This window comes from Salmo salar, chromosome 13, assembly GCF_965601325.2.
Source record: "Salmo salar chromosome 13, fSalSal1, whole genome shotgun sequence".
Lineage (NCBI taxonomy): Eukaryota > Metazoa > Chordata > Actinopteri > Salmoniformes > Salmonidae > Salmo > Salmo salar.
This window is the reverse complement of record NC_138303.1, coordinates 107,142,501-107,163,694: the sequence shown is the minus strand read 5'-3', so window position 1 is coordinate 107,163,694 and position 21,194 is coordinate 107,142,501. Positions and strand designations below refer to the sequence as shown.

Here is a 21,194-nt window from a genome sequence, read left to right as displayed (position 1 = left end):
TTCCTTCCTGAGCGGTATTGTTTGTACAGATGAACGTGGTACCTTCAGGCGTTTGGAAATTGCTCCCAAGGAAAAACCAGACTTGTGGAGGTCTACAATTTTTTTCTAAGGTCTTGACTGATTTCTTTTGATTTTCCCATGATGTCAAGCAAAGAGGAACTGAGTTTGAAGGTAGGCCTTGAAATACATCCTCAGGTACACCTCCAATTGACTCAAATTATGTCAATTCGCCTAACAGAAGCTTCTAAAGCCATGACATCATTTTCTAGAATTTTCCAAGCTTTTTAAAGGCACAGTCAACTTAGTGTATGTAAACTTCTGACCCACTGGAATTGTGATACAGTGAATTATAAGTGAATTAATCTGTCTGTAAACAATTCTTGGAAAAATTACTTGTGTCATGCACAAAGTAGATGTCCTAACCGACTTGCCAAAACTATAGTTTGTTAACAATAAATATGTGGAGAGGTTGAAAAATGAGTTTTAATGACTCCAACCTAAGTGTATGTAAACTTCCGACTTCAACTGTAGACCCTAATATGGAGTTGATATATCAATCAATCAAATGTATTTATAAAGCCCTTTTTACATCAGCCGATGTCACAAAGTGCTATACAGAAACCCAGCCTAAAATCCCAAATAGCAAGCAATGCAGATGTAGAAGCACGATATTGTTTTTTGTCACCGTGGAGCGATATCTACACAAACACATGGCCTAGATTTGGCAGAATTTAAATGCCGTTTTTATACTGACTAAGGGTCCATGTGTGTCTGTGCCTCTGCAGTGACACAGCTGTATTGTTCACCTGAATAATACAGTGATACGAGAGAAGAGGGATGGTTCTATGTCACCTGACAGTTCAAATGGGGCTGGCCTTCAGTCTCACACCTTCATCTCCAGGTTCCCTACATCCAATACTTGACTTGGACTGAAAACAGGCGCCAGGCACTAATTTTGAGTGCCTGTACTGTTTATATTGAAGTGCAGGAACTCAAGCAGTAGAACATTTGAGGTACCGGTACTCAGTTCCGGTGAGCCTCTGCCCAAGTCAAGCACTGCCTACGTCCCTATCAGTGGCTGTGCAGAGATACAGAGTAATAAGAGTGAGTAATACTAGACCGTGGCTGGTTCAAAGTGACTCACATCTACAGCCACATATCCCCTACCTCCCTATTGGTTCTCTCTGAGGCCCTCACCCTGTACCTTACAAAAAAAAAGAACAGCTCGGTAACTAAGCCAAACCCCTGGAGACTCACTGCCCTAAAGGGAAAACAAGTGCTGCAAACAAGTCTTTAAGTTCGTTTTTCATCAGCATTGATCTCTGTGAAGGGGAAATTATAATGCATTCCCAGAGCAGAGTGTTATCGATTGTAGATTATTCAACAGCAGACTGGATGAGTGGATGAGATTGATTCAATACACACGAGTGGATGAGATTGAATCCTGTCACCAAAGAAAGATTCATCATGAAAGGAAACATCCACTCAAAAACTATATTTTGGTATTTTTGTCATTAATCTACTGATACAGTCCCAAAATGATGACAAATGTTGTTTTTGAGTGGAGTTTTCCTTTAAGGATCATGATTAAAAAACATTTGGATGCAGCTAGGGCTTCTATTGTATTAAAAGGAACATGTGGATGCAGCTAGGGCTTCTATTGTATTAAAAGGAACATTTGGATGCAGCTAGGGCTTCTATTGTATCAAAAGGAACATTTGGTTTTAAATTTGTCATACAGAATTAGACGAATTATGTTAGATAAATAACCCCTTCTTTTATGTTTCATAGGAGAAGAGGTTATTTGTCTGATTACATATGAAACCCCATGACAACAAACACCTACTGTAGGAGGGAGGATGATATCATTTTGATAAATCTTTACAGACTAAAAAAAGACATGCCAGATTTATTAGACTGGGTTTAGGTAAGTTTCCCTGTTGCCTGACAGTACAGTAGAGCGAGGTGTTGGCAGTTGTGAGGCTGAAAAGTGTTGACACTATGAACCTCCAGTGCACTGACTAGGACCAGTCTGTGTGTACGCCATATCACAGATATTTCTGTCCGGTTGAAAAAAGAGAAGGGCAAGAACCCAGGGCAAACATTAACAATCAAGACCCCAAGGGGGCAATTTCCAACTTCATCTCATCCATTTGAAATGGGCAACCAGAGGCTTTTGACCTCCGTTATAGTGTAGAGGGAGGGAGAGGGAGAGAGAGGGAGAGAGAGAGAGAGAGAGAGAGAGAGAGAGGCAGAGAGAGAGAGAGGGAGAGGAGAGAGAGAGAGAGAGAGAGAGAGAGAGAGAGAGAGAGAGGCAGAGAGAGGGAGAGAGGGAGAGAGAGAGAGAGCGAGAGAGAGAGGAGAGAGAGAGAGAGAGACTATATATTAGAGCACGCCGGCATTGTTGTTTAATTTAAAATATGTGTTTTTTGTTGTTGTTTGCAACCAATCACCTGTCTGGCACCAAACCAAGAAAACTTCACTTCACCCAAATGCACATTAGCGCTACAGCTCATCTTTAAACTTTTCATAACAATTACATTAAGCATGATGGGAGCTACAGGGCGAGATTGTTATTGATGGAATTTTAATCACGTTTGGGAACTCAAACCCTCTACATCAAGTTGCACATAAACAGTTTAGATCCTGTGGCCCATAGGGTCTCTGCTCAACGGTATTGAAGCACAAGGGTGCTTCCCATATTGCATCCTATTCCCTATATAGTGCACTACTTTAAAAAAAAGTAGTGCACTCTATAAGGGATAGGGTGTCATTTGGGACGCTCACTGCTCAGCCGTATTGAAGTAGTAGCTCTTTAGGGGAGTGCCATTTCAGCAGCTAAATTAAGAAAGATCTTTAGCCCGCCTAGCCCGACCCAACAAAATGGGTTCTGGAGACTTTCTCCTGAGCAAACATTGCAACACTTTAAACGGATTTCAGCTTCATCTCTGAATCTTGGCTGACACAAAATCTATTTACCTCAAAGATCAAGGGAACTAACCAAGTCCAAGACCCAAACTGTTCCCCCTTTCCTTCAGGACTGCATCTGAATCTATAATTTATTGTACATTTACTTATTATAATCTACCTGTTGTCACATCCTGACCATAGTAAGTAGTTATTTTCTGTGGTAGAGTAGGTCAGGGCGTTTAAGTCAATTGGAGGTGTACCTGTGGATGTATTTCAAGGCCTACCTTCAAACTCAGTGCCACTGACCTTAGAAAAAAATTGTAGACCACAAGTCTGGTTCATCCTTGGGAGGAATTTCCAAACGCCTGAAGGTACCACGTTCATCTGTACAAACAATACCGCTCAGGAAGGAAACAAGTTCTGTCTCCTAAAGATTAACGTACTTTGGTGTGAAAAGTGCAAATCATTCCCAGAACAACAGCAAAGGACCTTGTGAAGATGCTGGAGGAAACAGGTACAAAAGTATCTATATCCACAGTAAAATGAGTCCTATATCGACATAACCTGAAAGGCCGCTGCTCCAAAACCGCCATAAAAAAGCCAGACTGTGGTTTGCAACTGCACATGGGGACAAAGATTGTACTTTTTGGAGAAATTTCCTCTGGTCTGATGAAACAAAAATAGAACTGTTTGGCCATAATGACCATCGTTATGTTTTGAGGAAAAAGGGGGAGGCTTGCAAGCCGAAGAACACCATCCCAACCGTGAAGCACAGGGGTGGCAGCATCATGTTGCGGGGGTGCTTTGCTGCAGGAGGGACTGGTGCACTTCACAAAATAGATGGCATCATGAGGCAGGAAAATTATGTGGATATATTGAAGCAACATCTTAAGACATCAGTCAGGAAGTTAAAGCTTGGTCGCAAATGGGTCTTCCAAATGGACAATGACCCCAAGCATACTTCCAAAGTTGTGGCAAAATGGCTTAAGGACAACAAAGTCAAGGTATTGGAGTGGCCATCACAAAGCCCTGACCTCAGTCCTATAGAAAATGTGTGGGCAGAACTGAAAAAGTGTGTGCGAGCAAGGAGGCCTACAAACCTAACTCACTTACACCAGCTCCGTCAGGAGGAGTGGGCCACAATTCACCCAATTTATTGTGGGAAGCTTGTGGAAGGCTACCTGAACCGTTTGACCCAAGTTAAACAATGTAAAGGCAATGCTACCAAATACTAATTGAGTGTATGTAAACTTCTGACCCACTGGGAATGTGATGAAAGATATAAAAGCTGAAATAAATCATTCTCTCTACAATTATTGTGACATTTCACATTCTTCAAATAAAGTGGTGATCCTAACTGACCTAAAACAGGGGATTTTTACTAGGATTAAATGTCAGGAATTGTGAAAAACTGACTTTAAATGTATTTGGCTAAGGTGTATGTAAACATCCGATTTCAACTGTAAATATACCTAAACCTAAAAGATATGCTCTTTTTTCAGGACCCTGTCTTTCAAAGATAATTTGTAAAAATCCAAATAACTTCACAGATCTTCATTGTAATGGGTTTAAACACTGTTTCCAATGCAAGTTCAATGAACCATAAACAATTAATGAACATGCACCTGTGGAACGGTCGTTAAGACAATAATAGCTTACAGACAGTAGGCAATTAAGGTCACAGTAATGAAAACTTAGGACACTAAAGAGGCCTTTCTACTGACTCTGAAAAACACCAAAAGAATGATGCCCAGGGTCCATGCTCATCTGAGTGAACGTGCCTTAGACATGCTGCAAGGAGCATGAGGACTACAGATGTGTCCAGGGCAATAAATTACAAAGTCTGCACTGTGAGACGCCTAAGACACATGGAGACAGGATGGACAGCTGATCGTCCTCACCGTGGCAGACCACGTGTAACAACACCTGCACAGGATCGGTACGTCCGAACATCACACCTGCGGGACAGGTACAGGATGGCAACAACAACTGCCCGAGTTACACCAGGAACGCACAATCCCTCCATCAGTGCTCAGACTGTCCGCAATAGGCCGAGAGAGGCTGGACTGAGGGCTTGTAAGCCTGTTGTAAGGCAGGTCCTCACCAGACACCACCGGCAACAGCGTCGCCTATGGGCACAAACCCACCGCCGCTGGACCAGACAGGACTGGCAAAAGGTGCTCTTCACTGAAGAGTCGCGTTTTTGTCTCGCCAGGGGTGATGGTCGGATTTGCGTTTATCGTCGAAGGAATGAGCGTTACACCGAGGCCTGTACTCTGGAGCGGGATTGATTTGGAGGTGGAGGGTCCGTCATGGTCTGGGGCGGTGTGTCACAGCAACATCGGATTGAGCTTCTTGTCATTGCAGGCAATCTCAACGCTGTGCGTTACAGGGAAGACATCCTCCTCCCTCATGTGGTACCCTTCCTGCAGGCTCATCCTGACATGACCCTCCAGCATGACAATGCCACCAGCCATACTGCTCGTTCTGCATGATCTGCATGATCTGTGCATGATTTCCTGCAAGACAGGAATGTCAGTGTTCTGCCATGGCCAGCGAAGAGCCCGGATCTCCATCCCATTGAGCAAGTCTGGGACCTGTTGGATCGGAGGGTGAGGGCTAGGGCCATTCCCCCCAGAAATGTCCATGAACTTGCAGGTGCCTTGGTGGAAGAGTGTGGTAACATCTCACAGCAAGAACTGGCAAATCTGGTGCAGTCCATGAGAAGGAGGAACTTGTTCAGTTTATGTCTCAGTTGTTAAATCTTGTTATGTTTATACAAATAGTTACACATGGTAAGTTAGCTGAAAATCAACGCTGTTGACAGTGAGAGGATGTTTATTTTTTTGCTGAATTAATACGTTATTATATATTATTATCTTCCTATATGTTAATATATATTATTATATACCTGCTTATTATTATATATTATATCTTGCTGTATGTTATTATATATTATTCTCTTCCTATATGTTATTATATACTATTATCTACCTGTATAGTATTATATATTATTATCTACCTACATGTTATTATACATTATTATCTTCCTATATGTTAATATATATTGTTATCTACCTGCAAATTATTATATATTATTAATATATTATATACCTGTATGTTATTATATATTATATACCGGTATATTATTATATATTATTATCTACATGTATATTATTATATATTATTAACTACCTGTATTGTATTATATATTATTATCTACCTGTATATTATTACCCATCTGTATATTATTATATATTACTATCTTCCTCTATATTATTATATATTATATACCTGTATAGTATTATATATTATATCTACCTATGTATTATTATCTACCTGTAGATTATTATAAATTATTATCTACCTGTATATATTTATAATCCTGTATATTATTATATATTATATACCTGTATATTATTATAAATTATATACCTGTAAATTATTACCTATTATTATCTACCTGTATATTATTATATATTATTATCTACCTGTATATTATTATCTACCTGTATATTAATATATATTATACACCTGTGTTTTAATACATATTATATACCTGAAAAATTATTATATATTATTACCTACCTGTATATTATTATATATTATATCTACCTGTGTAATATTATCTACCTGTATATTGTTATATATTATATCTACCTCTATGTAATTATTATATCTACCTGTATATAATTATATATTATTATCTACCTGTATATTATTATATATTATTATCTACCTGTATAGTATTATCTACCTGTATATTATTATATATTATATGCCTGTATATTATTATCTACCTGTATATTATTAAATATTATTATCTACCTGTATATTATGATGTATTATATCAACCTGTACATTATTATATATTACTATCTACCTGTATATTATTATCTACCTGTATATTACTATCTACCTGTATATTATTATCTACCTGTACCTTTTTATATATTACTATCTACCTGTATATTATTATCTACCTGTACATTATTATATATTATTATGTACCTGTATATTATTATCTACCTGTATATTACTCTCTACCTGTATAGTATTATCTACCTGTACATTATTATATATTATTATCTACCTGTATATTATTATCTACCTGTATATTACTATCTACCTGTATAATATTATCTACCAGTATATTATGATGCATTATATCAACCTGTACATTATTATATATTACTATCTACCTGTATATTATAATCTACCTGTATATTATAATCTACCTGTATATTACTATCTACCTGTATATTATTAGCTACCTGTACATTATTATATATTACTATCTACCTGTATATTATTATCTACCTGTATATTATGATGTATTATATCATCCTGTACATTATTATATAAATTACTATCTACCTGTATATTATGATGTATTATATCAACCTGTACATTATTATATATTACTATCTACCTGTATATTATTATATACCTGTATATTATGATGTATTATATCAACCTGTACATTATTATATATTACTATCTACCTGTATATTATTATCTACCTGTATATTATGATGTATTATATCAACCTGTACATTATTATATATTACTATCTACCTGTATATTAGTATCTACCTGTATATTACTATCTACCTGTATATTATTATCTACCTGTATATTATGATGTATTATATCAACCTGTATATTATTAGAATCCTGTATATTATTATATATTATATACCTGTATATTATTTTATATTATATCTACCAGTATGTAATTATATATTATATATCTACCTGTATATTATTATATATTATTATCAACCTGTACATTATTATATCTACCTGTATAATATTATATATTAATATCTACCTGTATATTATCATATATTATTATCTATCTGTATATTATTATAATCCTGTATATTATTATCAACCTGTATATTATTATATCTACCTGTATATTATTATATATTATTATCAACCTGTATATTATCATATATTATTATCTATCTGTATATTATTATATATTATTATCAACCTGTATATTATTATATCTACCTGTATATTATTATGTATTATTATCTACCTGTATATTATTATCAACCTGCATATTATTATATATTATTATCTACCTGTATATTATTATATATTATTATCAACCTGTATATTATTATATCTACCTGTATATTATTATGTATTATTATCTACCTGTATATTATTATCAACCTGCATATTATTATATATTATTATCTACCTGTATATTATTATATAGTATCATCTACCTGTATATTATTATATCTACCTGTATATTATTATGTATTATTATCTACCTGTATATTATTATCAACCTGCATATTATTATATATTATTATCTACCTGTATATTATTATATAGTATCATCTACCTGTATACTATTATAATCCTGTATATTATTATCAACCTGTATATTATTATATCTGCCTGTATATTATTATTTATTATTATCCACCTGTATATTATCATATATTATTATCTATCTGTATATTATTATAATCCTGTATATTATTATCAACCTGTATATTATTATATATTATTATCTACCTGTATATTATTATCCACCTGTATATTATTATATATTATCATCTACCTGTATATTATTATAATCCTGTATATTATTATCAACCTGCATATTATTGTATATTATTATCTACCTGTATATTATTATATATTATTATCTACCTGTATATTATGATCTACCTGTATATTATTATATATTATTATTATTACTTGTATATAATGATATATTATATCTACCTATATTTAATTGTATATTATTTCTACCTGTATATTATTATCTCACTGTATATTATTATATATTATATACCTGTATATTAATATATATTATATACCTGTATACTATTATATATTATATCTACCTGTGTATTATTATCTACCTGTATATTGTTATATATTATATCTACCTGTATGTAATTATATATTATATCTACCTGTATATAATTATATATTAATATCTACCTGTATATTATTATATATTATTATCTACCTGTACATTATTATCTACCTGTATATTGTTATATATTATATACTTGTATATTATTATATATTATTATCTACCTGTATATTATTATATATTATTATCTACATGTATATTATTATATATTATTAACTACCTGTATATTATTATCCACCTATATACCATTATATATTATTATCTACCTGTATATTATTATCTATTATATCTACCTGTATATTATTATCCACCTATATATTATTATTTATTACTGTCTACCTATGTAATTTAGCCAAATTATTTCACCAATTCGCTTCAGCTGGCTGGTTTGCGACAAGGACTAACTTGGTTTGACTTTGGAAAGCCTATCTCCGGGCTAGTTAAGGACTGTCAATAAATTACACAACGTGCTACACAAACAGCTCTGCATAGTGGTCACTACCTGGCACAGCAACAAAGTCATAATATCTGATTTTAAACGTAACCCTAACCTTAACCCTAAAGTTAACCACACTGCTAACCATAACCTTAAATTAAGAACAAATAGCTAATTTTCATTTTCAGGAATTTTTACAATATAGCCAATTTCGACTTTACAGCTGGCCCATGTAACTGATGTGAAATGGCTAGTTAGTTAGCGGTGGTGCGCACTAATAGCGTTTCAATCAGTGACGTCACTCGCTCTGAGACTTGAAGTAGGGTTTCCCCTTGCGTTGCAAGGGCCGCGGATTTTGTGGTGCGATGGGTAACGATGCTTCGCGGGGTGTCAGTTGTTGATGTGTGCAAGGGTCCCTGGTTCGAGCCCAGGTTGGGGCGAAGAGAGGGACGGAACCTACACTGTGACACCCATGTAAGGAGAAATTGCTCAGTTCTACCTGTTATGACACCTTTTAGTTTTTCTCATGAAATGCTTTTAATATTTGTAAATATTTGTAAATTTCATCCAATTCATTAGCCAGCAGCATTACCACCCTGCATCCCACTGCTGGCTTGCTTCTGAAGCTAAGCAGGGTTGGTCCTGGTCAGTCCCTGGATGGGAGACCAGATGCTGCTGAATAGTGGTGTTGGAGGGCCAGTAGGAGGCACTCTTTCCTCTGGTCTAAAAAAAAAAAAAAAATATCCCAGGGCTGTGATTGGGACCCTGTGTAGGGTGCTGTCTTTTGGATGGGATGTTAAAATGGGTGTCCTGACCCTCTGAGATTATTAAAGATCCCATTGCACTTATTGTAAGAGTAGGGGTGTTAAGCCCGGTGTCCTGGCTAAATTCCCAATCTGGCACTCATACCATCATGGCCACCTAATCATCCCCAGCTTACAATTGGCTCATTTATCCCCTGAAACTATTCCCCAGGTTGTTGCAGTAAATGAGAATGTCTTCTTGGTTAAATAAATACAAATTTCTACTATTTATAGTTGGTTTGAGGTTTTCGAGTCATTGAAATTAGGAGCTTTTGGAAATGGTACATATTGTCCCATGTACATTGTGTAATTTACTGATGGTCCCTAACTAGCCCCATAGGACTGCACTCCTAATTGATGATTGATGTGGGCATGTGGGCAGGGTTGAAACAAACCCAACCTTCATTTACAATGTGATGAAGTCACGACCACAAGTCTCACAAAACCCAGTTATCCTATTTACACTTGGTAGTACATTTTGCTAGTAGAATAAATGTTTCTAACTCATCGATGCCACATAGGCTGTTTTCTAATTTAGAAGTTGTTTTTTAGTGGCAGTTACTCTTTAATTACTTCTACCACTTCAGTAAAGAGTCTCTTATTTTTTTAAAGGAATAAAAACGTCTTCCACTTATAGAGCAGCATTTACTGTAAACAGTCTCTGTGATCTCTGTATGTTTAAACCCATAATAATAGTTACATATAATGTATAGAATATATAGAGTCGATCATGTACAGAGAATGTTTGTAAATCACACATGATTAAGCACAATGAGTACCTCTAACTTTGATTAAGCCCACTAGTGCTGCTTAAAAAAAGGAAAACATTGCGTAAATCTGTGCAGTCATCTCTCTTCCCCTGTTATGTAATACAATGATAAGCTACAGAACGCAAGAAAAATATCTAATAAAGTAGAGATTTGCCCCTGTCCATTAAAGTGTCCTTTAATCTTTGCCTCATGGTTTAAAAATCTAATCTCTGGGAGAAAGGACACTAGAAAATGTCCCCCTGCACAAGTGATAGGGATTACTACTGTCCCAAGATTATTGGTGTAACAAACAACCATCAGATTGTGACTTGTTTCAGGAAGCTCGGCATATGTCGTACATCACTACTTCACAGGAGAGGCATTTGAAAGTATTTATTTGTGTTTTTATCATAATACGTTTTTAGCAGAAATGCCTTCTGGAACATGTGAACTTTCATGTGCCTTAATAACACATTTGTATGCCATCTTTAAAACCCGAATAAAATTGTAAAATTGCGAGCCTAGTTGGTTTAGCCACGGAAAAAGACAGGAACCTTCCCACTAGCCACGATTGGCTGAGATATGAGTTTGGATTGGTCTGCCATGTGGCACGCTTTTGTCTGAAAAATTAGCTGCTCAGTATGTGTCGATAATCCTTGCTACCGCTGCTTTTTTGAAAGATATAACGTTAGCAATGGAGAACTGCAAAAGTGTTGATACTGCTCTCAACAACATTGCTGCCCTGAATTTAACAGGCGCTAATGACAAAAGATAAGTGGGGAAAAGTTGTGATTGACTACTTACTACACATGGTCAGTGTGAACTGGAGTGACGTGACACAACGGGCCAAACAAACTGTAGCTACAAACAAAACGGAACCAACACGGGACGTCTTACTTAGTTAAAGGGGTTCCAGTCTGCCGTGAAACGTTCAACCATGTATACGGGTAAGACTCTAGCTACATTTTCAGATATTATATGTTTCTAATTTTGTCAGAAAGTCATTTTCATTACAAGTTTATGCATACTGTTAGCTAGCTAGTGAACGTTAGCTTTCTGGCTCGCTAGCTAATGTTAAGTGTGTGATCTGTGTAGTAATATTATTTGTATCTCAGAAATTCATTTGCATTGCTAGTTGTAGCCTAATGTTAGCTAGCTAGCTAACATTGAACCTAGTTGGTTAGCATAAGCTACCTTCAGATTCATACTACAGAATTTCAAGCATGTTGGCTAATTATAACAATCCATTTGTACTGTATGAGTTGGGATTATGGTTCATTGTTTAGCTAGCTAGCTAGCTACATATCTAAACTAAATACTCTACTTTACCAGATGATTACATGACCCATCAAGTTAGCCAGGTGTGTCTTGGAGTGATTACTGCCGTCTATTGTTTTTCATGAACATGTGAATACGTGTAAAAACAATAGTGACCCATCCAGATGTTGAATATTATTATTGTGGCTGAGGGGCTGGTTCTAGCATTTCTTTCACATGACCCATCAATTTAGACAAGTGTGTCCATCATCTAATAATTATTTTAAAAAAGAAAAATATCTGGGCACTTTCTATTTTTAAAATTACTACTGTTTTTACATTTTTTCATTTAACCTTTATTTAACTAGGCAAGTCAGTTAAGAACAAATTCTTATTTACAATTACGGCCTACCAAAAGGCAAAAGGCCTCCTGCGGGGATGGGGGCTGGGATTTTTATTTATTTTTATATATATATATAAATATTGTCACGTCCTGACCAGTAAAAGGGTTATATTTGTTATTGTAGTTTGGTCAGGGCGTGGCAGGGGATGTTTGTTTTGTGTGTTTCGGGGTTTTTGATTTATGTTCTATATTTTCTATTTCTATGTTTATTGTAGTTTTCTATTTCTATGTTGTGTTTTTCAATGACCTCCAATTAGAGGCAGCTGGTTGTCGTTGTCTCTAATTGGAGGCCATATTTAAGTGTGTTCGTTTTTCACTTGTGTTTGTGGGTGTTTGTTCCTAGTATAGTCTGTGCACCTTACTGGTCTGTTTTCGTCGTTTGTTTTGTTTAAGTGTCTTCTCTTTAATAAAGTAAAGAAGATGATCAATATACCCGCTGCATTTTGGTCCACTCCTTACGACGCCCGTGACAGAACCACCCATCAAAAGAGGACCAAGCAGCGGAAGAAGGAGCAGCAAGATAAATATTTGGAGTCGTGGACATGGGAGGAAATATTAGATTGAAAGGGACCTTGGAGGCAGGCTGGGGAGTATCGGCGACCGAAGGAGGAATTTGAGGCAGCAAAGGCAGAACGATGAAGGTATGAGGCATTATATCCTCCATTTCAGGAGGTGAGGAGGCAGCCCCAAAACATTTTTGGGGGGGGGCACACGGGGAGTTGGGGTAAGTCAGGCAATAGACCTGAGCCAACTCCCCATGCTTATTATGGGGAGCGTTTGGCGTGGAGAGCACCGTGCTATGCGGAAGTGTGCACCGTCTCGCCCATCCGCACGCACAGTCCGGTGCGGTCGATACCAGCCCCCCACAAGTGCCGTGCTAGAGTGGGCATCCAGCTAGGAAGGAGTATGCCTGCTCAGCATATCTGGCCACCAGTGCATCTCCTAGGCCCAGACTACCCTGCGCCAGCACTCCGCCCGTGCAGGGCTACAGTGACAACTTAGCCAGGACGGGTTGTGCAGGCTGTGCGCTCCAGACCTCCAGTGCATCTTCAAGACCCAGTGTATCCTGTTCCTGCTCCTCGCACTAGCCCTGTGGTGCGTGTTACTGTTTTGGCGCCTCCAAAGCCAGCCCCACGCATCAGGCCTCTAGTACGCCTGCCCAGTCCAGTACGTCCTGTTCCTGCTCCTCGCACTAGCCCTGAGGTGCGTGTCAATAGTCTGGCGCCTCCAAAGCCAGCTTCACGCATCAGGCCTTCAGTGCGGTCCCAGTCCAGAGCTTCCGGCGACGGTTCCCCGTCCAGAGCTTCCGGCGAGAGTTCCCCGTCCAGAGCTTCCGGCGACAGTTCCCCGTCCAGAGCTTCCGGCGATGTCCTACAGTCCGGAACCGTCAGAGACGGCCTACAGTCCGGAACCGGCAGAGACGGCCTACAGCCCGGAGCCTGCAGAGACGGCCCGCAGTCCGGAGCCTGCAGAGAAGGCCCACAGTCCGGAGCCTGCAGAGACGGCCCACAGCCCGAGGTCTCCAGCGATGGCCAACAGCCCGAGGTCTCCAGCGACTCACCTCAGCCCGAGGTCTCCAGCGACGAACCTCAGCCCGAGGTCTCCAGCGACGCACCTCAGCCCGAGGTCTCCAGCGACGAACCTCAGCCCGAGGTCTCCACCGACGCACCTCAGCCCAGAGTCTTCAGCAGTGGTCTACAGCCCTGAGCCTTCAGCGGGGGTGGGCATGTTAGAATGGGGACTAAGGCTGGAGCCAGAGCCACCTCCATAGTTGGAAGATTTGGGGGGGGTGAAGCACGGGAGCCGTGGCCACCCTCCCTTCCCTCCCATGAAGTTTGGGGTTAATTTTGTGGGGTTTTTGTTTTGAGGTGCATTTGGGGTCTGCACCTTTGGGGGGTGGTATTGTCACGTCCTGACCAGTAAAATGGGTTATTTGTTATTGTAGTTTGGTCAGGGCGTGGCAGGGGGTGTTTGTTTTGTGTGTTTCGGGGTTTTTGATTTATGTTCTATATTTTCTATTTCTATGTTTATTGTAGTTTTCTATTTCTATGTTGTGTTTTTCAATGACCTCCAATTAGAGGCAGCTGGTTGTCGTTGTCTCTAATTGGAGGCCATATTTAAGTGTGTTCGTTTTTCACTTGTGTTTGTGGGTGGTTGTTCCAAGTATAGTCTGTGCACCTTACTGGTCTGTTTTCGTCGTTTGTTTTGTTTAAGTGTCTTCTCTTTAATAAAGTAAAGAAGATGATCAATATACCCGCTGCATTTTGGTCCACTCCTTACGACGCCCGTGACAAATATAGGACAAAACACACATCATGACAAGAGAGACAACACAACAATACATAAAGAGAGACCTAAGACAACAAGATAGCATGGCATCAATACATGACAACACAGCATGGTAGCAACACAACATGACAACAACATGGTAGCAACACTACATGGTAGCAGCACAAAACATGGTACAAACATTATTGGGCACAGACAACAGCACAAAGGGCAAGAAGGTAGAGACAACAATACATCACACAAAGCAGCCACAACTGTCCATGATTGAGTCTTCGAATGAAGAGTGTTGTATGTGGAGGATGAGAGCTGCAGTAGATATCTCAGATAGGGGGGAGTGAGGCCTAAGAGTGCAGTACTATGCAAATATGCAAGTAACCATTTCACTGTACCGTTTACAAGTTCTGTATCCTGTGCATGTGACAAATAAACTTTGATTTGATTTGATATAGTGTGTGTTTACCAGAGACAGTAAAGTGAAAAACAACACGACCTGCACCAAAGGCAAATTTTGATATAGGCCAAGGACTAGATAAAGTGGAATAGATGAAGTGGACTAGATAAAGTGTATTTTTTACCTGGAGTTTTTCCTTCTTTGTAGTCTACTACTTTCACCACTTTAGTCTTGAAATCATTGGTTGTTTACTACACTACCTTCCTCAGTCTGTTCAACACATGGCTTCACGTGAATCCTTAAAGACATGGGTGGGGCTGAGGCTTAAGAGTGTGTGAACGATGCTGAATAGGTGTAGACAAAGAAGAGCTCTCCAGTTCCAAAACATTCAAGTACCATTTTCTCAAAAGCGGGATTACAAGTTTATCAAATTTCAAAGCAGAAGTACTTTCCCATTGTTCTTCAACTGCAGTGTATGATAAACCATTTATGTAGCTCCGAAGGCATTTCACTGAGGAGTGGCTTCCGTCTGGCAACTCTACCATAAAAGCCTGATTGGTGGAGTGCTGCAGAGATGGTTGTCCTTCTTGAAGATTCTCCCATCTCCACAGAGGAACTCTGGAGCTCTGTCAGAGTGACCATCGGGTTCTCGTTCACCTCCCTGACCAAGGCCCTTCTCCCCCGATTGCTCAGTTGGGCCGGTCAGCCAGCTCTAGGAAGAGTCTTGGTGGTTCCAAACTTCTTACATTTAAGAATGATGGAGGTCACTGTATTCTTGGGGACCTTCAATGCTGCAACATTTTTTGGTACCCTTCCCCAGATCTGTGCCTCAACACAATCCTGTCTCGGAGCTCTACAGACAATGCCTTCGACCTCATGGCTTGTTTTTTCTCTGACATGCACTGTCAACTGCGAGACCTTATATAGACAGGTGTGTGTCTTTTCAAATCATGTCCAATCAATGGAATTTACCACAGGTGGACTCCAATCAAGTTGTACAAACATCTCAAGGATGATCAATGGAAACAGGTTGCACCTGAGCGCCTGAGCTCAACTTCGAATCTCATAGCAAAGGGTCTGAATACATTTTATTTATTTTATCCATTTTGGAATAAGACTGTAACTTAACAAAATGTGGAAAAAGGGAAGGGGTCTGAATACTTTCCGAATGCACTGTACATGGTTTAACAATAGGAACAATATGTCATAATCGTTTCAGAATGATGGCTGGCCTTCTATGCTCCCTTGTAGTACAACACAGTCAACCTCAACATGGGTTAAAAGCAAGGATGTCCTGTTTCAGCCCATTTAATACCTTTAATATTTCCAAATGTTGAAACAAACAAACAAGATGTAAAAAGGGTATAATACTTACAACCATACCGTTTAGCGACACCCAACAATCTTGAGGGAAATCTTGTAGGAGTGGGACCAGGAACTGCAGACAACCGTCCCAGTGGCACAGCAGTAGCATCATCCCTATCAGATTAAATATTCTTACCACAGCACTGGCCAGGTCATAGGTCATATGGAAGATCTGGGGAGAGAGAGAACAATGGAAAAACAAATTAGGTTGATCTGAATTCCAAAAAATTAATTTCTGGAATGCTACAACTATGGACAATCTGGGAAACAGATTGAGAAAGAACAGAGGATCCCAATATCAATAGTGCTCTGGCAAAGATGCTTGATCAATAGTGGTCTGATGAAGATGCTTGCTCCGAAACACGTCGTCATCATTACTCATTATTGAAAGGAATTAAGTTGCCGTCCTGAACCTCAGTATCCTACAACTGAGCAACCTTGGTTTTATAGTGCTGCCAGCACGCTATAACTATCCAAAAATGTGTATTTTGAAGAGCAGTAGTAGAGAGGAGAGCTGCAGACATTATGGCCACCAGACTTTCAATCAATTCACAGCAAAAAAAAGTGAATTCACAGATGTTCGGGTATTCATCATTTCACATAGACATAGTACAAAACCAAACTGAACACAGTAAAGGGCAAGAAAACAAGGTTGATTCTGTACCTAGAGGGTGTACTGTAAGTACAGAGGAGGAGATAGCCAAGCCAATGCACTAGCCACAATAATAATATTCAATGCTTGTAATGATCAAACAGGAGTTTATTTCAAGTTAACAGAGTGAGTCCACAATGCTTATCACTCCCACTGTTAACACTAGCAGTTTAACATTTCTACTGTTAACACTAGTAGTTTAACAACCTCTTATGGATCCCTTCGCGCGCCAATCACGTTAACGGGATTGATTTGACAACACCCAGTGAAATTGCAGCGCGCCAAATTCAAAAACAGAAATACTCATAATAATAATTCATAAATCATACAAGTGTTATACATCGGTTTAAAGATTAACTTCTTGACAATCCAGCCGCAGTGTCAGATTTCAAAAGGCTTTACGGCGAAAGCAAACCATGCGATTATCTGAGGACAGCGCCCAGCATACCAACACATGAAAATCAGATTTCAACTAGGTAGGTGCTACACAAAAGTCATAAATAATGATATAATTCATGCCTTACCTTTGAAGATCTTCTTCTGTTGGCACTCCAATATGTCCATTAAACATCACAAATGGTCCATTTGTTCGATAAATTCTGTCGCTATATCCCCAAAATGTCCATTTATTTGGCGCGTTTGATTCAGAAAATACATCGGTTCCAACTCAACATGACTACAAAGTATCTAATAAATTACCTGTAAACTTGATCCAAACATTTCAAACAACTTTCCTAATCCAACTTTAGGTATTTTAACATAAATAATCGATAAAATGTAATAAACTGTGTAAACTGAATAAACTGTGTTCAATAGCGGATAAAATGAATGTGGAGCGAGCTCCAGGTCACGCGCCCCAAACAAAACAGTCCACTTGGCTCTACACTCAGAAAGGAAAGGGCTACTTCTTCATTTCTCAAAGGAAAAACATCAACCAATTTCTAAAGACTGCAACCAGGTCCCTCATAAATCTAGTTCCCCATAGAAAACCAATTGAAAAGACAGAGACCTCAAATTATTTTTTTTCCCTGGATGGTTTGCCCTCGGGGTTTCACCTGCCAAATAAGTTCTGTTATACTCACAGACATAATTATAACAGTTTTAGAAACTTTAGAGTGTTTTCTATCCAAATCTATGATATGCATATCCTAGCTTTTGGGCCTGAGTAGCAGGCAGTTTACTTTGGACACACTTTTTATCCGGACGTGAAAATAGTGCCCCCTAGCAGTTTAACACTTCAACTGTTAACACTAGCAGTTTAACACTTCAACTGTTAACGCTAGCAGTTTAACAATTTCACTGTTAACACTAGCAGTTTAACAATTTCACTGTTAACATTAGCAGTTTAACAATTTCACTGTTTACACTAGCAGTTTAACAATTTCACTGTTAATGCTAGCAGTTTAACACTAACTGTGGAGGGTTAACTGTGGAGGGTTAACCGTGGAGGGTTACCGTGGAGGGTTAACCGTGGAGGGTTAACCGTGGAGGGTTAACCGTGGAGGGTTAACCGTGGAGAGTTAACCGTGGAGGGTTAACCGTGGAGGGTTAACCGTGGAGAGTTAACCGTGGAGGGTTAACCGTGGAGGGTTAACCGTGGAGGGTTAACCGTGGAGGGTTAAAGGGATACTTTGGGATTTTGGCAATGGGGCCATTTATCTACTTCCCCAGAGTCAGATGAACTCGTGGATTCAAAAATATTGGAATAAAGTAGGCTAATGCAATTGAAGGCATCAAATTGTTGCTTACTGAAACTCCCAAAGTCATCCAATTTTTATAATATATTTGGGTAACTTAAATGTAGCCGAAGTGTGTCTTGTCTGTTTTAATGAACGAAATAACTATTGATTCCATGTGCATGTCACAGCCATGTAGCATATAGGCTGCACAGACCAGTAACATCATTAAACTCAATGTATCCCATTATAATATTTAGAAAATACATTTTATTAGTCTTATAATAGATTTCTTTGCGATGGATTTATTAAAATAGACGTCCATCCGCATCGTCCCACACCTGCTTCCACTCTGAATGTGGCGAATATAAGACTGTATGAATTGGGCTGTAAAAAAAAACATTGCCAGATTTATTTCTACAGGCAACATACTGTAAAGTCTGTCTGTAATAGGTAAGAGAGAGACTGAGATGTAGAGAAACAGAGAGAGAGAGAGATCTAGCGAGAAAGATCTAGACAGATCCAGGGACAGACACCGATCCAGAGAGATAAACAGAAAAAGAAAGATTGAGAGAAAAAAGATAGTGACACGATACTAATTATGTTGCATACACCCTTTTCCTGCAGTCGAATGACCAAAATCACCTTTTAGTGGCCTCATGGGTGGAATATGTTTCATAATTTCTTAATGAATAAACATCATTCTTTTTAAAACAAGCTGAAAAGTGGTCAAAACGGTTTTGTTATATTTCAATCTTCTGTGATATTTATAAAGTGTGATATAGGGATGAAAACTCAAAATTGAATACATTTCAACTCTATATCTGACATGGTACAGGGGTCTACACCGCCCATAACCATGTGTGTGAGGTGTTAGAGCTGTCCCCGACTAAAAACAATCTTGGTCGACCGAGAGTCGTCTGTTCTTTCGACCAATCGATTGCTAAAGAGGGAGTCAGAGATCAATATAGCCTAACCAGAAGAAGAAACCCTGTTCCCGTCCTGACCCTCCTCCTCCTCCAGCTGGCAGCAGCTGCTGGCCTTCCAGATTTTGCTGTTACGCTCCTGAAGTTGTTGGTAATAGGCTACACCAGCAGTCGGCAACCTTTTTCCATTTAGAGTGCCAAGTTATCCTACCATTTCTACTGATGTGCTTGCCAGTTCTGATGTGCGTGCCATTTTCATATGCACATTTTTGTGGAACAGTTTCATTTAATTTATAATAAAGTCTTCATATCTCATAATCAATGTCAAAATCAATTCTATCTAAATGAAAATTATACAAATCTAAAATTAACTTCTATTGCCATTGCCAATATGTACAAATAGCCTACATAAAGCCAACAAATAAAAACATTGCAACCTGCAGGTAGAAAACATCCTGATTTTAATATAAATATCCTATAAATCACATTGGCCACACATGGCCTGGTTAGTCCCAAAGCTCCTGCTAGCAAACTTGCAAACCCTTCAAATATTCTGGGCCCTCAGAGTTTCCGTGGCGGTGAGCTCAGGACAGACATACACATTAGCACAAGGGATAAGAAGTAATCAGGTTGGACTAATTGATGATGTTTCCACTGGATCAGAGCATGACATTTTCCTCTTTCATGCTGAGTGATTATGGAAAGGGAGAGAGCTGGGAAGATTTTTCATATAGACTACGTTGAGGAACTATTATCATTCTCATTGGATGTAAAAACAGACTTTGTTTACTTGACGTTGTAGGTGAATAAAAAATTACTTTGAGAAGCTCCATAGTGATGGTGAGTTAAGCCAATCAGAAACAGTATCAGATCCCCAAATGGGCAGGTTTATAAATCAGGTGATCTATAAGCCTACATTTGAGCGCAGGCCAGGTATCCTAGGCCTGCTTCTATGCGTAATCAGGTGCACGTCCTTACTCCACATTGACAGGTGCGACACAAACAAAAGACAATGAATAAATTGACACCTCGCAAAGGGAAATAAACCTAAACTTTTTTCTCACAAGTGTATCCTAGGTTGTGCGCTCTGCTGGAAACGTGTCCAATCAGACAATGACAACGGTAAGACTGTAATAATAATATACTGAATACATTAACAGGAATGACAGTAACAAACATTGTAATTAGATATTATGGTAATTAACGGTAAATGTACTACTGGTGATACTGGTGTGTCATCCCTGCAGCCTCCGCAATGGATTAGTCCACTCAAACAGGCCTCCACTATGGATTAGTCCACTCAGACAGGCCTCCACAATGGATTAGTCCACTCAGACAGGCCTACACAATGGATTAGTCCACTCAGACAGGTGTCTCAGACAGGCATGAATCAGACAGGTGTGAATCAGACAGGCGTCTCAGA

At 38.7% G+C, this 21,194-nt stretch overlaps 1 protein-coding gene across 1 annotated transcript in view; it reads right to left on the bottom strand.

The window, feature by feature from the left end:
- The window catches only part of hcn1 (hyperpolarization activated cyclic nucleotide-gated potassium channel 1), a 172,211-nt gene that overhangs the window by 81,416 nt on the left and 69,601 nt on the right, over positions 1–21,194 (bottom strand). The window contains exon 3 of the mRNA XM_014138939.3: positions 16,528–16,689. Coding sequence (XP_013994414.2) covers positions 16,528–16,689 — 162 coding nt within the window. The remainder of the gene's footprint in view (positions 1–16,527; positions 16,690–21,194) is intronic.